Source organism: Polyodon spathula, chromosome 10 (assembly GCF_017654505.1).
Source record: "Polyodon spathula isolate WHYD16114869_AA chromosome 10, ASM1765450v1, whole genome shotgun sequence".
Taxonomy (NCBI): Eukaryota; Metazoa; Chordata; class Actinopteri; order Acipenseriformes; family Polyodontidae; genus Polyodon; species Polyodon spathula.
Genome location: NC_054543.1, coordinates 6,934,905 through 6,954,063, shown reverse-complemented (window position 1 = coordinate 6,954,063; position 19,159 = coordinate 6,934,905). Strand labels below are relative to the sequence as shown.

General features: G+C 38.3%; 1 protein-coding gene across 2 annotated transcripts in view; it reads right to left on the bottom strand.

The window, feature by feature from the left end:
- LOC121322112 (glutamate receptor ionotropic, delta-1-like) overlaps positions 1 to 19,159 on the bottom strand; it is a 258,746-nt gene that overhangs the window by 51,483 nt on the left and 188,104 nt on the right. For both annotated transcript variants that reach the window (XM_041261639.1, XM_041261640.1), the window contains exon 5: positions 2,547 to 2,600. In XM_041261639.1, coding sequence (XP_041117573.1) covers positions 2,547 to 2,600 — 54 coding nt within the window. The remainder of the gene's footprint in view (positions 1 to 2,546; positions 2,601 to 19,159) is intronic.

Genomic DNA, 19,159 nt, shown 5'->3' with positions numbered 1-19,159 from the left:
AGGACAAATAAAGCATGTGTAATGGTATAAAACTGCTCCTTCCCTCAACCAAGGATTACATTTTAAAAAACATCTTTACAAAGGTAACAGCAATTATGTTATTCTTTAACTCAGCTATTATAATTACCAAAATATCAATATGTATATAGCTATACATTATAGCTACATCATTTAAATTGGATTGCAGTTATTTATTGCTAGTTTTATACCCTTGGAATTGGTTTGTTTCTCTCAGAAAATAATTAATAATTAACATTAGCCTCAGAGCTGCCACAGTCTTTAATTTCATAATATTATTTGAGAGGAAATTTGCATGTGAAATTAGTCACCTTGGAAACTGACTGCTGGTGTGCATGCGTGTGTTTGTGATCATCAAGCTTACCTGTTTATCAGCCATTTGCCATGTTTAAGGTGACCAGATTTCCAAAGATCAGAAACTTTTTAAAAATACAATTCTTTTTTTTTTTTGTTCCAATATTATCTGAATATGCTGCAGTGCTTTTATAACTATTACTGTTTTCACATTAAGATAAAAAACAAAACAAAACAAAAAAAAAAACAACCTCTGACTGTTGCACAACCACTGCACCTTGCCTTTCCTATCCGTGGCCACGTTTAACTACATGTTATCACCATGTGTATTGCAATTTCTACCTTTCATTTCTATCATTTTGCATGCTTTTAATTTTGTACAGTAAACTACCTGAACATAAAAAAACAAAAAACAAAAAAAACATTTTTCTGGAATCATTAACTTAAGGAGAGTTATCTGGTTCTGTTGCAAACCGGGACTTGTTTTTTTGGGGGGGAAGAGTTTGGGAGACTGGGACAGCTGATGGGGAAAGGGGACAGTCCCAGTCAAACAGGATACATGGTCACCCTAGTCATGCTTGTTCAATATTTTTACAGTGCTGTACCATGGATGGAATGTTGTAATGCTTTTTAAAGTGTGATATGTCCATTGTCATTTTATATTATTGTATTTTGTTCTATTATTAGCTTCTATTTCTCCAGGTATTTAAACACAGGGGAATAACAAGCAGGCTTCTGAGCAATACCTAGAGAAGAGCTTATTTTAACATTGGTTAAAATAATTGGTATTTCAGACTAGCTCTACAAACAGTTACTGGTTCTCAGTGGGGTAAACTTAAAATTCCGGCATCAACATACACTTGCTAAAAACTGAGACACCTACAGCAGATTTTCATATCTGCGCCAACTCTGATTTATTAGGGAACAACAACAAAAAACAGAACATTTTAAGTTTGTTTGCAGTCGTTCATACAGGTCTTACAATGCTCACATTGCCAGCTGAGCCTCACTGTGGTGTGACAAGGGAAATGCTCACATGACGATATAATAAAACACATCAGGTCTAAAGTAAGCTGAACGTGACTAATCTTGTATAAGTTATTGAGGTCCATGATAATTAAACTGCTGTCAAACTACAATTATTTGTTTCAATGTATTGCCCCTTTTTTCTTTTTGTGTGAGCATTACACAGAAATGTATTGCTATGTTATTTAATAAAGGTGATATACACACATTTTAAATTATGGTAGTTGAGTTCATAAAGTTAACCAACAATCTCTCAATATTTTCAGTACCATACAGTGATATAAACATCCAAATCCATATCATTGTATCACTGACTAATAAGACAAGGACATGATATCACTGTGTGTATTCAGAAGGAGTTACAAATCTGACATTGACTGACATGAAGAAGTTCAATTTCCGGAATGTGAACAAACCATGGTAGGTGGGGAGGTCCACCCCCAACCCATCCTCCCAGGGTGGGAGGGTACCTGGGAAGGTGGGACCACCCTCCACAAAGCATGTCAGCAACAAGAAAGACATAAAAATGCATACCTTGTCATTGAAACACACAATACTTTTTCATGGTGCTTATGAAAATGAAAAATCATTGGGGCGGGGGGTCAGAAATGTAATAGTTAATTTATACTTTATCTGTAATTTATATATTTTCATATATACTTATCAAGTAGATATCACCATCACTTAATCTCAAGTGATAAAATAATCGCAGTGAGATGCTTATTAATTTTATTATTATTATTATTATTATTTAATTTGCCATTGTATTATTGTATGCTTTGTCATGGGCGGGAGGAAACATTTGTCATCTGATAAATACAGTACCTGGAAAAGATTTTTTGTTTTTTAATAACATAAAGTGGATGGTTAAAAAATACTGTGGGAGGCAAAAAGTGAACCGCACAAAAACAACACAGCTGAATAAAACTATAGGCCATAAAACTTATATTTTTCTGCCAGAAAATATAAGACTAAAGAAAGCCAGAATAACATATTTCACATCACTACAAAAAGAAGAAACTCTTCCTGGACAAATCTTTTCCAGAAGACAAAGCGCTGAGAATTCTGAAGCAGAAAGGCTGTAACTTCAGTAAATCTATTACTTAGCCTAAACCAGGAAGCAGTCTGGACATCTTAGCAGAGAAGAAAAAAAAAGCACATAGTTAGGTCACAAAATAAATGTCTGCTGGAAAAAAAGCCTCCCTTACCTCATTTACGAAAACCCAGTGGCTGTCCTTAGAAGCTAGATTTGTCTCGACGGCCTGTGAACAAGAGAAAAAGCACTTGTGAGTCGTGAGAGCTACAATACCAGAGTATTTTATGAATAGGGAAAGGCCATTTGGCCTAACAAGACTTATCCTCTTTGGTTCAGCCTCATTGCTACCTTCCCCTGGTATACTGACGACCAGAAATCACCCTTAAAAAAGTTGGCCATGGTAAATTTGCACAGCAATTTTGGAGTAGCAGTCCTTTAACCATGTGTTTGTTGTGTTTCACCTTTATATTTTTACTCTGCTTTACCTTACTCCATACCAATTTTAGATAGATAGATAGATAGATAGATAGATAGATAGATAGATAGATAGATAGATAGATAGATAGTCAACTTATACCAAACATTATTATATAGCTCTAGATTCACAAAGGTTCTTACTCCATATTGTCATTTTTGTCACTGAGTAAAATATGAATGCTTGCATGTAATCGAAATGTCAATTTAGAGTAAATACAGTAGCTTTGAGAATCTAGCCCTTTTCTCTATATCCAAACACATGTTTTTTTATGTTGTACCATACTTTAATGCTAACATTAGTCACATAGCTCTTACAGTCCTCAGAATGTATATTTACACATTTTACCTTGAGATACCGTACAAATGAACATGCATTACCAGTTCATTTACTAGGTTTGGACAATCCCTCTACAATACCTTTAGTAAAATTAGGTGGCCCAAGATTGGAGTTAATCGTCATCTGTGAAACCAACCATAAATGTACAGTGCAACCAGTCGCAAACATTCAAAACAATGTCAAGTAAAGACAACCTTTAATGCACAGCTTTTGAGTTCTATTTCCCCCTGCTGTCTCAATTACAATATTGCTGCAACAGATCAGGCAAACAAAATAAACCGCAGCAGGTGAAATGTGATCACCTCTTTCGGTTTGCTTTTTTCCCTGCTGTCACCTAGCATTATGTTTGCCCTTCTTTTCACATGTCTCGTAAACCTCCTTATCATCATCATCTTCATCATCAACATCATTTCTTTTTATTACACACTTCACTCGCTGTTCATTTTTTATTTATATTTGTTCATTACAGACAGGTCTCATATGGCCCAATGGTTAATTCATTTTGTCTCATTGTACTTTGATGTCTGGAAGGCAGAAGTTGTTTGTCTCAGTAGATCTTGAAACATTTTACTAAGGGCAAGAAGGGGTCAGAGGTTTGACGATGCCAAGACACAATCTCCACAGAGTATACACACCATGCTTGGTTCTGAGTATAAAATCAGTCAGAACCCAACCATCTGTATAAGTAGGCGATATGTGAAGGTTGGGAATAACTTAGACTGCATCTAGTACTGTCACAGCATGGTGTCTACAACTACTCAAAAACTTAGCAAATCTCAATAAATCCAACATCTGAAAACAGCTTACAGGGTTGTGTTGACCTTCCCTTACAAAAGTTTACTTCTTCTTGTGTCTTCACACCGCGTTTGACCATTTTCCTACAAATGCTTTTGCCTGTTTATTGTTCTTTTCAAGGTCATTGATTGTGCACAGCAATTTTGCAGTTTTACCATGCTTTTCCCATGGTTATGCAGTGCTATGCATTTACCATAGTTTACCCTGCTTTGCCATGTTTATTAATATGCTTTACTATACCTCACTGTGCTTTACTCCAATGATATTAAGGAAGTTTCCATCAACTGAAGTGTGAATGTGCAATTGTGCAGAAGGAGAGAAGTGTGGAGAAATAAATAACTACGTATACTTAAAACAATTTACCTTACCAACCAATCTCTAACAGCAATACATTGGCATTCCAATGGAAATCCAATACTTTTGTATTGCAGGACAGTGGTAGTATAATGGCAGATTCTGTACATTCTTTGGTAGAAAGTGATCAGTGGGGTTACATTTTAATGTTTTGTAATTCCAATGGTATTCCAATGTGTCAGACCACTGTGCAGTATATGTTGCCTGGGTTTCTCCAGGATAAAACACTATTTGTTTTTTTCATTGTTTTTTTTCTAATTTCATATAGTCACATGCAGCTGAGACCTGAGTTAGAAGGAAGGAAAGAGAAAATCATACTGAGTAAAACTGAAAGTCACTCAATAGTGAAGCTGGAGAACTCAGAACAATTGCAAACATATTGTATATTTTGAAGAGAAACTACAAGAAAATCAAGTGGACACTGATGAAGGCAATATATACAACACATATCTGCTTGAGTTTCTTATTGTTGTATCTGGCAACATGTTAACAAAACAAAACAAAATACACCTTGAGTGTTAAAATGGCAGTGATGCTATTTATAAATAGTAGGTGAGGAGTAGACAGAAGACAAGTCAGCGAACAGGTTTCCTGAAAGGGATCAGTGATAGAGGTTTTTTGTGTTAAGCTTTCAAGGACACATTGCATTGCTTGATTAACCAGCAACATGCTACTCTCCTTTCTTTCTGATGGAGAGAGAGAGAGAGAGAGAGAGAGAGAGAGAGAGAGAGAGAGAGAGAGAGAGAGAGAGAGAGAGAGAGAGAGAGAGAGAGAGAGTTTTGCTACAGTCTAAGCATGCTGGCTGACTGAGTGGAACACAGACAAGCACAAGTCATTAAATATCAAAATAATACAAGACAAAATCTTATGCTAATAGATAATAACAGATAATAATATTTTTTTTTAGGCTGGCACCTTCCCTGACAGCTCCTCTAGAACACAAGCAGACTGCCGTAGCAAGATCCGTCAGACAGTCAATGAAACTGCTCTGTCTGCTCTGAAGAATCTTGGTCCCCCAGGATCCAATGTGTAATAAACCCTGCTCCTGCTGGCTTGCAAACGAAACTAACCTCTATTGACACGCCAGATCAAGTGGGATAAAGCTTGAAGTGGGCTGAACACAATTAATAATGTGGAACGAAATACAAACTAAAGCAAATGTGTAGAAGACGGAATCTTGCCCTTTCTGTCTTAGCATCTGGAAGTCTAAGCTATTCTACGTTCAAAACATATCACCATTTCTTATTGTTTTCTTACTGTTTTCTAACATAAAAAAAATAAACCTGTATCACTCTATGACTATTATTATTATTACTACTACTACTAATAATAATACTAATAATAATAATAATAATAATAATAAATTGTATGATGATGTGGCATTTGAAGAGTCTATTTTTCTGTCTATTAAGTTTGCTTCTACTGCAGTAATAGCTTATTACATCTGATGCATTTGTCTCTGCGTGTAAAGAAACCAGTGACAGTGACAAAAACATGATAGTCGCTGTTCACACACCTCTGACAAGTTTGATACTCATGAGTCTGCTCTTGACCGCTGTTAATAAAAGGAGGCAGTCATTGAAAATAACAATATAACACGTTGACTTTCTAAATCAAGAACAAAATCCAGCGTGATATTTGTTTAATCCTGTTCGAGGCGCGTTAAAACTATCACGTACTGAAAACCTGAACCAGTAAACAAAACTAATAAAGATATAAAGGTCAAAGGAGCTGCTTTATTCAGAAATATGAATGTCAGGTATGACAATGTGATACCACGCGTGATAAAATATTGTATGCTGGATATAATATGATGTTTTAAATTAAATGTCACTATAGATGTGGGCATTTAAACTCTTTTAAAATTTTGTAGTAAAGAAATTTAAGGTCTTTTTACATCAGGAGCTTTGAGTTAGAGCATAAACATTCAGCTACACTTGAAGCATAGGTATTGAACTGTAATCTCAGCCCATTGAATTGAAAGGCAAAGGCTGGGCACGAACCGCAAACCACACGGTTTAAAGACAAACGCCTTACCGTTGAGGTAATGAGCAAACTCTATGCTGAAGCCACTAACTCATCAGCTGCAAGGCAAAGATTATTTACACCTACAAGCTACTATAGAGGTGCTTTCACCACTTATAGTATACATACATAGTATTTTTTTGGCTTATGGTTCACTTTAATAACCTCACGAGAATATACAAATGAAAATATTAATCAAGCAGCAACATTAGTGCCAGGCAAAAAACAAAACCTGTTAAAATGACATCACACTGCAAAAATGAACAAAAGACTTGAACACATTTCTTATATCTATCAAAAGACGATCACTAATTAGTGTCATTTCACTGCAAATTCAGCTAGCTAGCTACGGTGAGTGTGTTCATTCATTTTTAGACAATAATTTACAAAACAAGGTTATATCGCAAGGTTAGGTCTCTCTTTTTGTATATATATATCTTTTTTGTATATATACCCCTTTACTGCTATTTGTTATATTATATTTTCCTTTAAGGTTGAAAAGTTAAGAACATAAGAACATTTAAGTCTGGTTACTAGTAGCTGATTGACATGTATTTTATGTAAACTTTTTTTGTTTCCTTTTTAGGATAGTAGCTAAATTCCAGGTTATTCTCACAGTAAGTTTCTCTCATGGTTTATGACTTTCCCCATTTCAGTTGTTGGTCAATGCTGGAGAGAAGTAGAGTCTCTCAAGTTGGGTAGGATAACTCCACTTCCAAGGGCCTTTAGAATTTCCTGCTAACCACTGCAGGAATATTCCTCTGCTGTGAGCTATCGCTCCATGACCTCTCCTGCACGCTGTGGAGAGCTGTTCTTTGGGGTGCTGGCATCTGCCACTGTCCCTGTGTGGAGTCTGGCTCAGGCCTCTAAACTGGTATTATTCAAGGTGGAGAGTTTACTACCAGCCAATTAATATTCCACCTGCCTGCAGCCAGTTCCATTTTTCACTACATTTTGCTAAACTGGTTTATTAGAAACAAACCCTAAATAATGGAAGCTGACTGTCTGCTTATGAGTTACACTATTACAAGTTGCACATGCTCAGCTTCACACAGCAGACACTGGAGAAAGGGGCAACTGAAGATATTTCAAATGTACCACAATGTAATCTAAAGTTAGGTGCTGTGTAACTATAGCAACATAAACTAATCTACTCATCTACTATCAGCAAACAAGCCGTTGATTCTCTGGGTTATATTTGAATGCTTTAAACAGATCCCTATACAGAATCACTGGTTTATTGAATCAGCCGCATAATGTAATCAGCCGCTTTAAAAACAAAACTTGAAGATATATAAAATGATCACATGAAGATTTTTTTACTTTACTGTCGCCCTTCAAATCAAAGCCATGGTATTGTATGGATTATGTTAAGACCCACTAGAAACACCACTAAAACTATGAAAAAAAACATTAAAACAAAACACAGAAAAAACCAACTTTCCCATTAGGAAATTATTGTAATATAATTGTATTACTGGTGTAGCCTGGAATAAACCCTTGCAGTGCCACATCATTATTGGCAAGAATAACACAATAAACTTGAAGCATATATAGTACAGTGTGGTCTTGATATGATACCATGGTATTGTTACCATTCTACTGATAGCTAGTGCCATAGCTAGTGCCATTTGCCCTTCATACAGAACCATTGCATTGTAGTGACAATGTACTGTAAAGAAAGATTGTTTAGTAAAGACAATTGCAATATCAAGCTTAGGATTAATCTTTGTAGCAATGCTTGACCTTGTATACGTGCTTTGCTTACTCTCGCACGTTGGATCACAGCATATACACCATGGTCAGCAGTAAATAATCTCATTTACTACTCCAGATGTTTGCCTCTTATGCTTGGCAATGTCTTTACAAAGGCACTTGGAACTTGGCAAATAGGAGCTGCGCTCGCTCTAGCAACATGTTCTGCTGCAGTAGCACCCAGACTGCCGTAGCTCTACCCCAGTACTCTATCGTGCCTGCTGGGCGACTTAGCCAGCTGCTAACCCCTCCGAATCCATCAAACGAATCATAAATCATCGTGCCATGTAATCCACCAATTGGGTTGAAGATCCATCCTCCTGTGTATCAGCAGATCCTTATCCATCAAAGCATGTCTTCTTGCTGACTAGGGCACGCTTTGTGTTTTTAATTAGATGCTTCATAGGCAGAAATACCCACTGCATAACCCCCCCCCCATTCCACCCCCACACCCCCTGTGATGGTGTTAAGGGGTTGTCAGTCCTGGTGAATGATTGACAGGGCTGCTATCATCTTTCTGCCAGTCATCTCAGAACAAAGGCAATAGACCATGACATGCTGTTTTTCCATTAATGGATACATTTATAAACAGCTCCTAATAGGTAATGCAGCTGAAGAGTTATGGCTAATGCAGGTAGGGTACTGCACCAAGGGATGATAATAACAAGAAACAAAGTCAAGTAGACACCGGCTCTGCAAATGCTTTTGTCAGTTATTTTGTGATGGTGTTTTTATACATTGGATTTAGTGTCAGACCACAGAAGAAAGGCATGAAATGGTTTCCATTATTTTAGAAACTGGTACATCCCTAGTAGGAGTCACCAAAAGATAACACACATATAGGAAACCAGAACAAAAAGTGGTCATGATAGTAAAATGGGGAATTTGCCGTAGGAAGGGTTGAATGGTAAGGACTAGGGTAGGATTTTTTATTTATAGATCGGCAGTTATAAGGACTGCAAAAGGCTCTTTTTGCTTCCATTGTTGGATTAGAGGATTACAGACAATGGAGAGACAATGAGCAAGAAATAACATATGCATAAAACATAGTAGGCAGCGGAAGTGACATAAAACTATATAACGGTTTCAATAGTACATGAAGTTATCTAAAACAGTACTTGATGGTTATTTAGGAAATATCCACTGTGCATAAAAATAGCAGTCTCTTCGTATTTCAGCCTGGAAATCGTTCAAGGTATCTCAGGAGAACGGGTGACAGGAGGCCCAGTGGATGAGTGTTTTTTTGTGGGTTGGTTGCCTTTAGTTGCATAGTTTGAATTTGACTGCCTAAGATCATTAAACATAGTTATGTAAGAGTCCTGAACTTCCACCCACCCTGTGCGTCTCCTTCCCCCGAAACCGCACACCTGCAAGCTCCTTAACAAACAGCTGAGACCCGTGTCTCAGTCACTTTGCATCATATGTGCTTCAACTAGTGTCTTGCACCTGTCGCAGTGCTCTGGGTACCAGGAAGACAGAGCCACTTAGCATCTGTTGTCGTCAAAGTTTGCCAATTATCCATGATCTGCCCTAAAGCTTTTACCTGCTGTTTGCGGCACTTGCACTTGCAAAGCAGGGTTTCAAGTACTCTCACAGCTTATGACGTGTCAGACTCGACCAACCTATAGTGCTAGAAAAGTAATTCTGCTGCAGTAGAACATTCACATTCTAGGTTTACCATCATGGATCACTTTAGACACTGTGGCCAATGCCAGTAAGAGCTTCTTCTCAATGTGACAGCCAATTGAATGAGAAAGGGCTTTGCAATAAATTTGAATATTTTAGAAATGTGCCCTCTTAAGTAAAAAATAAAGTTTAAGAGTAACCCAGAAATTCTCTTCTGCGTCAAATAATAATAACACCTTTAAAGGGAAGTGATTTTAGTCACATTATGGATAAATGAACGATGCCTTATTTAAAAGAACATGGTCAAACTTTTTTTTTATATATGTGAGAACTTTAAGGGTTTATAACATTTCTAATTCTACAGGGAACTAGGGTCAGACCCGTTGAGCCAAGCTACTCAATTCAATCTGAAGAACTTTAATGAAGCTGTCACAAGGACCTGCCAGGCATCTCATAAAAAAATCATCTCATCTCATCTCAAATCATCTCCTTTACCCCATTTCTACTTGCTTCTTTTAAAGATGACACTTCTGCAATATTATAAAGCAGACAAATAACTTCATTAGGAAAGCCAGCACAAGCCTAGTTAGGAAAGATCACCAGCATGACTTAAGCTTTACATGCATGCTTGTGCACACCTCCATGCACACAAGCACACACACAGATACTGCATTCATTATATTTCTTCTATACATGTAGCACTGATGAAAAAATACAGTATAAAAAGAAATATAGAAAGGCTCCAACCCTTGCAGAATAAAATTTAAAAAAAGAATTCCAATCCAAGTAGCACTGTTATCAAAGTTTCAGTGCTGGGGAACATTTACTTGGAATTGCCCGTCGTCTCTCTCAAGCATCGATGCTGCAAGTCATTACAAGGGTATATAGTTTTGTAATTGTCTTTATTATAAGTGCCTGCTTTTTTTTGGAAAGCTTCATGTCCAAGACTTTGTTTAGTTAAACTTTCCAATTCTAACCCATTTTCCACACGTCCACAAGTCGTCCAACCTTACCTGTGCATGCTAGGTCCTTTAAAATACTTAGGAATTGTTTTAAAATGCTATTTGAAATCATGTGAATGTAACTAATGATGTACTCTACATTTAGTTATGTTAAACCCCAAACATAAAATGTTAATGAAACAACATTGAACAGATACTAATAGTCCAGCTAATATGAACTAGCATGTTCGCCCACCGAGAGATAAAAAGGGTTGAATGAACCATGTATGCAGTTTATGTGCAATTACATTCTTACTACTGGACCTTAAAATGAAGTCTTCTTAAGGTATTTAACTGTGCATAATGCAGACTGGCACAGCACGCGTTAAGCATCGAGTCTGTGGTGAGAGTCGGAGACAATGTTACTAATGATAATAGGAGGTGTGCAAATAGATTCTAAAGCCTTGGTTTATGCTCTTTTGATCCTGGCTCCCTCTTTCCTTTCTTTTCTCCTGTAACAGGTAGATCCGGTGATCGTATTAGACAGAGAGCTCATCACTGACACATCACCAGGCTCTGCATTCTTGGCACGTTGGTAAAATCAGACAAGCAGTCCGTCAGTAGAAATGTCTAAATAAATAATAGAAAAACATTAATGTTTAATTTGTGTATAATGTCCTTGTTTTCTTCTCTCAAAAAAAAATCAAGCAGCAACAAAAGGGCTGGTGCTCAGCATGGGGGATTGAGCAGAGAGGTGCCTACTGGAGCCAGTGCCACTGGCGAGTGAACCTCTCAGTATGAGCTCTCCTAACCCAGAGCAGTCCGAGTACAGATACTGCTTAATATTTAATAGCGCTGTCTCTGTTTATCTCTCTAGGGCTGAGGCTGCTACTACTTTGTAAGGCAACCATTAATTCTGCAGATATTTGTGTGTGAGTGTGTTTTTCAATATGTGACTGGGAAAAAACATGGTGGCTGCTGTTTATACATTCAAAGACAATCAACAACAATACTTTTGGGATATGCCTGCCACATTTACTGAGCATTTTACTGTATGTCAGAGCTGCCGATAGGCCCTTCCGGGGAGTGATGTCCTCGGTCCCGCCTACCGTGGGATTAAGTAGTTACTCTGTGGAGATCACATTCTCTTTTGCTTCTCACAATCAGGTAGGTAAGGTAGGTATAACTAACCTCTCCAGTTGCGTGATTTATTCTTTGTAAAAGAGCTCTCACTTCGAGTTTTCTGCTAAATTTCACTGCAAGTATTGCTGGAAGTTGGCTTGCCGCTACCTGGAATCAGAAACTCAGCTTTTGAGACTGAGCTGAAACTCTGCGCAACTGCACTGTTTAAAAAAAAAAAAAACTTCTTACTTTCAACACCCTACATCGCTCAGCAACTGTAGCCTGCTTTCTAACCTACAGCATCTGCTGTCTGTATTTTTCCAGCAAAAAAATAAAAACTAATAACAACAAAGAGAGAAAAGAGAGACTGACACTGTCTGTAGGCAGTGCTTCAAACCGCTGCAAGCTGCGTGCTGCATCGGTTGTGTGACTGCACGTGGTGCAGACTAGACACCCGGCCCAGTAGCCCCAGGTGCTTAGGTGTTCCCTGCATCGTTACCTTCGGAACACTCAGTGCCTTCTGTGCATCGGCATCTTAGAGCCTTGATGCCTTGGTGCTCCAGAGCCTCAGTGCTTCGGTGCCCTTGGTGCTTGGACGCTCCCTGCATCGGTGCCCTTGGTGCTCCAGACCGCCAATGCCTTGGTGCTTTGCTGCCTTTGGTGCCTAAAGTGCATAAGCGTTCCCTGCATTGATACCCTCTGTGCTTCGGTACTTCACAGCGTCTGTGTTTCGGCGCCTTCAGTACCTCAGTGCTCAGACACTCCCTTCATCGATACCTTCAGTGCCCTTGGTGCTTGGACGCCTCCGAGCCTCTATACCTTCAGTGCCCTTGGTGCTGAAGGTATCCTCAGAGCCTTGATACCTCAGTGCTTTGCACTTTTCGGTCCCAGATCCTCGACGCCTTGGTGCTTCGACGCACTCTGCGCTGGATTGCTCCCTGCATCGGTGCCCCCAGTCCTTGATGCATGGACTGTGAACACGGTTTTGACTGCATATACTAATGCCAGCCTACCCCCCCCTGGAAGAGTGGCTGTGCACTCTACCAGAGGAGTGGCTACGTCATGGGCCCAGAACGTGATCTCCGCGGAGTGACCACTTATTCCCTTGGTAGGAGGGACTGAGGACGGTACTCCCGGAGGGGCCTATCGGCAGCTCTGACATAAAATGCTCAGTAAATACCTAACGTGTGGCAGGCATATCCCAAAATTATTGTTGTTGGTCATCTTCTCTTTCAGGGAATGTCTCATCTGAAGGCAAAGTTCCCCTGTACCATACTGACATTCCACTAGGGCACTGGTTTAGGGTTAACGCACGATTCAAATACCCAATGGGTGGTTCTGAATAAAACTAGCTCATCAAGGGAAATACTTTACTGTTGTAGATATGTCGCATTCAGAAATGCTGACAGCATGCTGTATAGCTACTTTATATACTATATAGTGAAAATCAAAGAAGGTTATACTGAGGTTATATAAGATACTTGTGGAACAGCACAAAACACTGTGTTCAGTTTTGACCCTCCCATTACTAAAAGGACATTGCGGTTTTGGAGAGAGTCCAACGAAAAGCTATTTGAATAATCACAGGGCTAAAGAGTATAAGTTACGAGGACAGGTTGGAGTAACTGAATATATTTAGACTAAAGGAGGACTACCTCTAACTTAATTAAGACTTGATCCCATTTTTTAAAAAACTCTAAAAGGAGTTGACAAAGAAGCAGCACAGAGACCAGGAAAGCAGGACACAGCTGGATATTGGGTGGAGGCAGAGGGCAGGGGAGCCTTTTTTACACAGCTGTGTTTACTGTTGCAACTAAGTAATTTAATGATTTTCCTTTTCTTTTCTTATGCACTGTCCAGGCCCATCCATCCTAGAGAGCTGATGAGATCAGATTCCAGATTGGTACAGCTGCAGGCCAAGATTTAGAAACAGTGTCAATCTGTCTTCACACCAACTGTGCACTATTTCAGGACTTGAAAACTGTGGACAGTGTGACACAAGTTATTAGACATTGTGTCAGGCTTAGTAAATCCCTTGAAAACAACTACAGGTCTTCAAAATCTCATCAAAACTCTTCTGCGTTTGTTATCTGCAGTATCTAGCGCTCTTGCTTTCCCAGTATTGTCGCAGCAGTTTCAGACAGAGTCACTGGTATATGACATATCAGTACATAAATGGATACCATCTCCACCCAGCACTCCCACTGCTTGAAAATTTTCTGATATGCGAAATGACAACAGCAACATTTTTTAAATACAGCACTATTCACTGCAGTCTAGTCAGTTGACATAAACAATGACCCAAATATTGCTATTATTTACATATTAAATTAAGCATATGAACTTAAGCATATTTACATATTAAATTAAGCATATGAACTTTTCAGCCTGAAAAAAGAAACAAGGACCAGGGGTCACAAATGGAGTTTAGAAAAAGGGGCATTCAGAACAGAAAATAGGAGACACTTTTTTACACAGAGAATTGTGAGGGTCTGGAATCAACTCCCCAGTAATGTTGTTGAAGCTGACACCCTGGGATCCTTCAAGAAGCTGCTTGATGAGATTTTGGGATCAATAAGCTACTAACAACCAAACGAGCAAGATGAGCCGAATGGCCTCCTCTCGTTTGTAAACTTTCTTATGTTCTTATGTTCTTAACCTAGCATATGACTTCCATTTTAGAGGCAAACATGCTTAAAGAAATTGCACGCAATATTAGACATGTTGGTTTTCTCACCTTCTCTTAATGATTTCATGGCAGCATTTAGGTCTGACATAGATCAACCGAATAGCCCCAGCTGTCTCTTTGTTTCCCAGTTCCCTTTCCTACAATAAATGCTCACATGACACGTAAAAATTAGCTTCAATATAAACTCATGAAAACCCATTTTTGCTGCAGACAATGTGGAAATCCATTGCAACTTGCATCGAAAATCTAGGACAAAGGATCCTAAAACAGCGATGCGGGAACAGGGCTATCATAACAGACCATATTTGATAAGAGGTAAAACTTATAAGAACGGCTAATTTCTTCATCATTGTACTGCTATGACAAGCAGCAAAACTCTAGTGATAACTATCCGTTAACTCAAAAGTTAACCAAACCAGTTGGGTTGCTCACTCGATATATAAAAATAAATAAATAAATAACAAGACAAGGTTTTTGGGTTTTTTTTTTTTAAAGGAGAGTTTGTGTGAACCTTATACCCTAGAGCAGCAAAACACAATCACAGTTCCATCAAATGCATTTATGTTCTAGCCCTTCTGAGTGGAAAAGGAAAACAGTAGACCCAGATAAACGAACAGGTTGTGATGCCAATTAGTCTCAGCAGAGAATGAGAATAAGAGAAAAACAAGACACGATAACATTTCTGGCAAAACCAAACAAAAAAAAACCTATCCCAGAGTACACAGAGAACAAAGAAATGTCCCCCCTGCATTTCCAAAACAAATTTTCCAACACATGCAGGGAGAGACCAAAAGAAGAAGATAATTTTTTTTTTTAAACAAAAAGCAACTAAATAAAATAGTTTTTAACTAAAACCTACTACTTTAGAAAACAAAATATGCCAAAAGATTTTGAAAATAAAAAGTTTAAATAACTGAGGACCACCAAAAATGTGGGACAACCCAGTCATATCAGTCATAGTAATTAACTGTGCAAATAAGTCTTATTGAAGCTGTTACTCACAAAGTCCATTTTGTTTTGTAATGAACTCCAAGTACATTAGCAACTTCAAAATTACAATGCACAGAAAAAGAGACGGATCACAAAAATTCTATCAAACTAATACTGGTCAAGCAAAACTATTCTTCAAGACTTATTCTACAAGACTAGCACAGTGAGCCACTAAACCTCAAGCACTGCACAGCGCATCAGGGATCAAGGACTATAGCGTTAGATCCAAACCTTGTCCCCTGAATTTCTGTGTCAATTACTTCTATAAATACTCATCTGCTTTTCACATGATGCACACTTCTAAGAACATCTCAAAGGACGATAAGACCCCTGCTTAGACAGAGAAAACCACTCCAGTCTCTTACGCAGCCAAGCTTGCGAGAGGTACATTTACATTTGTTCTTTCTTTCAGAATACAGAAATAAACACCATATCCACCAAACATATCCACACTTTCTTCTTGACATGTTCCTAAGAAGAAAAAAGAGTAAACAATAGCAAATCATAGTTAGACTACTAACTGTGCATAAACTTTATAGAAAATAATGGATTGCATCATCTGTATAAGACATGTTTTGTAATATATGATGAGAAAAAAAATAACAACAGATTTCTTAAGCTGTAGTCAGGAGCCATAGTTAAGAGACTGTGCTATTTGTGTTCCGCCTTATAACATTATGGGACAAATGGGAGCAATGACCATACCGCCTTCTAACCTTGTTACGCACTATAAAGGACCACTTAAAAAGGTGGAGCACTGTATAGATATAGTCTTTTTTGAAAAGCTGTTAAACTAACATGTACAAATCCACATACAAGCGTTTGAATTAACTTTGTTGTAAGTTTATTGCTTATTTCTATTTATGGAAAAAGTTTGCAAAAGAACACAAAAAGACATCCCTGGGGAAAGAAAGAAAGAAAGAAAGAAAGAAAGAAAGAAAGAAAGAAAGAAAGAAAGAAAGAAAGAAAGAAAAGGATAGATCTAGCATAGACAGGAGGCAGAAAGATTACTCATCAGCTCGCTATATTTTGAACAAATGTATTTGTGCTGCAGGAAATGTATTTTTAATGGGCATGGCATTTTAAAGTTTTCACATTACAAAAATTCAAAATTCTGCTTGAGATTAGCTGCAGATCAGATGATCTGGATTGACATGTATGTCAAGGATTCCTACCTGTAGTTTTTACTTTTTATTATGACTGAGAGGAAGGCTGCTCAGGTATTTGCACTAGACTTAAGGTCGTTACACACACACACACACCAGAAGCGATGCGATTTATCATCAGGTGACAAGATACTTTCACAGCAACCACACACACTGGACACAGACATGATGCGACAGGTTTGAAGGTTGCCAGATCTATAAAACTATAAAAAAATTGCTATTGACAAAACTATGATCAATTAAAAAAAAAGAAAAAAAAAAAGAAAAAATAATTTATCGCATCGCTGGCCATTTTTGTTGGTCGCAACGTGTCTGGTGTGTAGCTGCCTTTATAGTAGTGCTGGAAAGTAATGTGACACTTTGTGCAGGTCTGTGTTCTCACTGCCTGGTAGGACAGCCAATGCTCAACTGCATTTTGTGATTCTGACAGATGTAGTTATTGACCTTTTTCTAACCTTTTGGAAAACAGCCTGGTTCAGCTCAATCCACGACTGTCGGACAGGCACAAACGTGATGTTCAGTTTTGTGTGATTCGCTGTCATCACAGATTCTGGCCCCTGCAGGTGAGACGTGTTTAAAACAACTAGAACTGCTCGTGAAAACCTGCCTGGCTCTTTTGTACAGTGGCTACAGACCGTCGTTTGGGCAGTCTGTGGTGCCCCAGACTCCGTCCATTACACAAACACAAATTGTAATTACATCAGAGATAACTGCTCTACCTCTAGCTGGCATTGCTCTTTGAGAGCAGAATGTATCCAGCCCTGCAGAGGTTTGTGCACTGTCACCAAGATATTGCCATTCATTTTATAGCATAGGTAAGCAAAAAAAGGCAAATCACAGTAAACAATGCTAAATGCACAGTATAATCCTGGGAAAAGCATGGGAAAACTTAAAAATTACCTTGCAAAAATACTGTGGCAAATTGGCTATAGCATTTTAGTTTTGTATTCTTGTTTTATTCATGCTAGGCTTTTTTGTAGTTGCACTTGTTTAAATTTGCAGTTGCAATTAAGTTACATACTTTCTTCTTGGGAAAATGGAGATCTGGATTGGTTCTCGAACATATGGTAGAGAGGTTTTCAATTAACCTTTTTTTGCTCCTAATTAAAAGAGGGGCGGGGGGTGGGGGGGGTTATGAAAGCAGTGTTGCCAAGTTGTTTATGTCACTCAGCGCAGCACAGATAAAAGGTGGATCTTCACAACAATACATTTCATGCCTCAGGTTTTCCAATTAAGAGAAAAGAAACGTTGAGTTATTATTAAAAGTCCTTGGGGAATTAAAGACTTTCTTTGTGTGCACTGAAGGTGTGCTGGTCTGAATTCCAAGAACCTTGCAAACCATTTCACCGTTATACATCACAACCCTTTACTGTTGTCAGACAGAGCCAGCTAATGCAATACTGGGAACTCTTGAGTTTATCATAAAGCTAGTTAATTCAGTACCAAGGTGACTAATGTGGTACTCAGTATTGGAACATGAAAGAGCTAGCTAATTTATAGAGAAGCAGAACAAAAAAGTCAATTTTCATCATAAATGATAAAAGCCCAGTTAAAAGAAAGACGTGGGTTAATAAACAAATGGTACTCAGCTCCTTCAGTTGATCTAATTGAATTGCAGCTTTATATTTATTTAGTTATCAGTTTACAGGTGTCCTTTACCTAATATGTGTTACTATCCAAAGCACATAGGGATCCCTTTATTAAGAGGCAGGGGTTGTGACAATTATTTGCATTTATACCTGTTTGGATTCAAATTGCATTCTTTACTAAAACATACAGAAGCTTTTTGGGATGTGAACTGTGCTCTTCATTTCCTAACTGTGTTGAAGAACGTATGTACATCATTGTTTTCTAGATAACTGCATTTGGGTGGATTCAGTTAGAATAAAAACTGTGCTATGAGAGAAATTATGTATTTCTGATAGAGTGATTAGAATTACATACATACCTAATACTGTAATCAAGAAACCTTAGCAAGGAAAATAAGCAAAGTTGAATACTTGGCATAATAAGGACACATTCAGTACATTTTGATTTCTGGTACAATTTTAAATTAATAAGGGAGTTTCTCGAATATCAAAAAATACTGAAAAAAGGAACATTTGACAGCCATGGCTCTTTCCAATGATATCAGCAGCTGACACCTTGCTGCTCTACTACAAAAGACATGCACAGATCTCATCATAATTAAAGATTTGACTTTTCCCCACAACGGAGAGTTATCAGATGCAGTACGTCCTGACGACTGTCTGCCATCAGGCATCGTTCTCTCTAACAGGGAGATCCCCTCATTACCAGCGATGCTAATCGGTCAATGAAGAGGAAGTTATGAACTGGCTGGCCTCCCAGACATTTAGTTAACAGCTGCTCTAACCCGATCCAGCCTCCCCTTTACTGTTCCTAGCCCAAAGTCGCAATGACAGTAAGACCAACCGCAGCAGCAATTAAAAAGGGCCACAGCAGATGTCTGCCTGCCCATTCATGCTCTCAGAATTTCTGCCTGCAGGC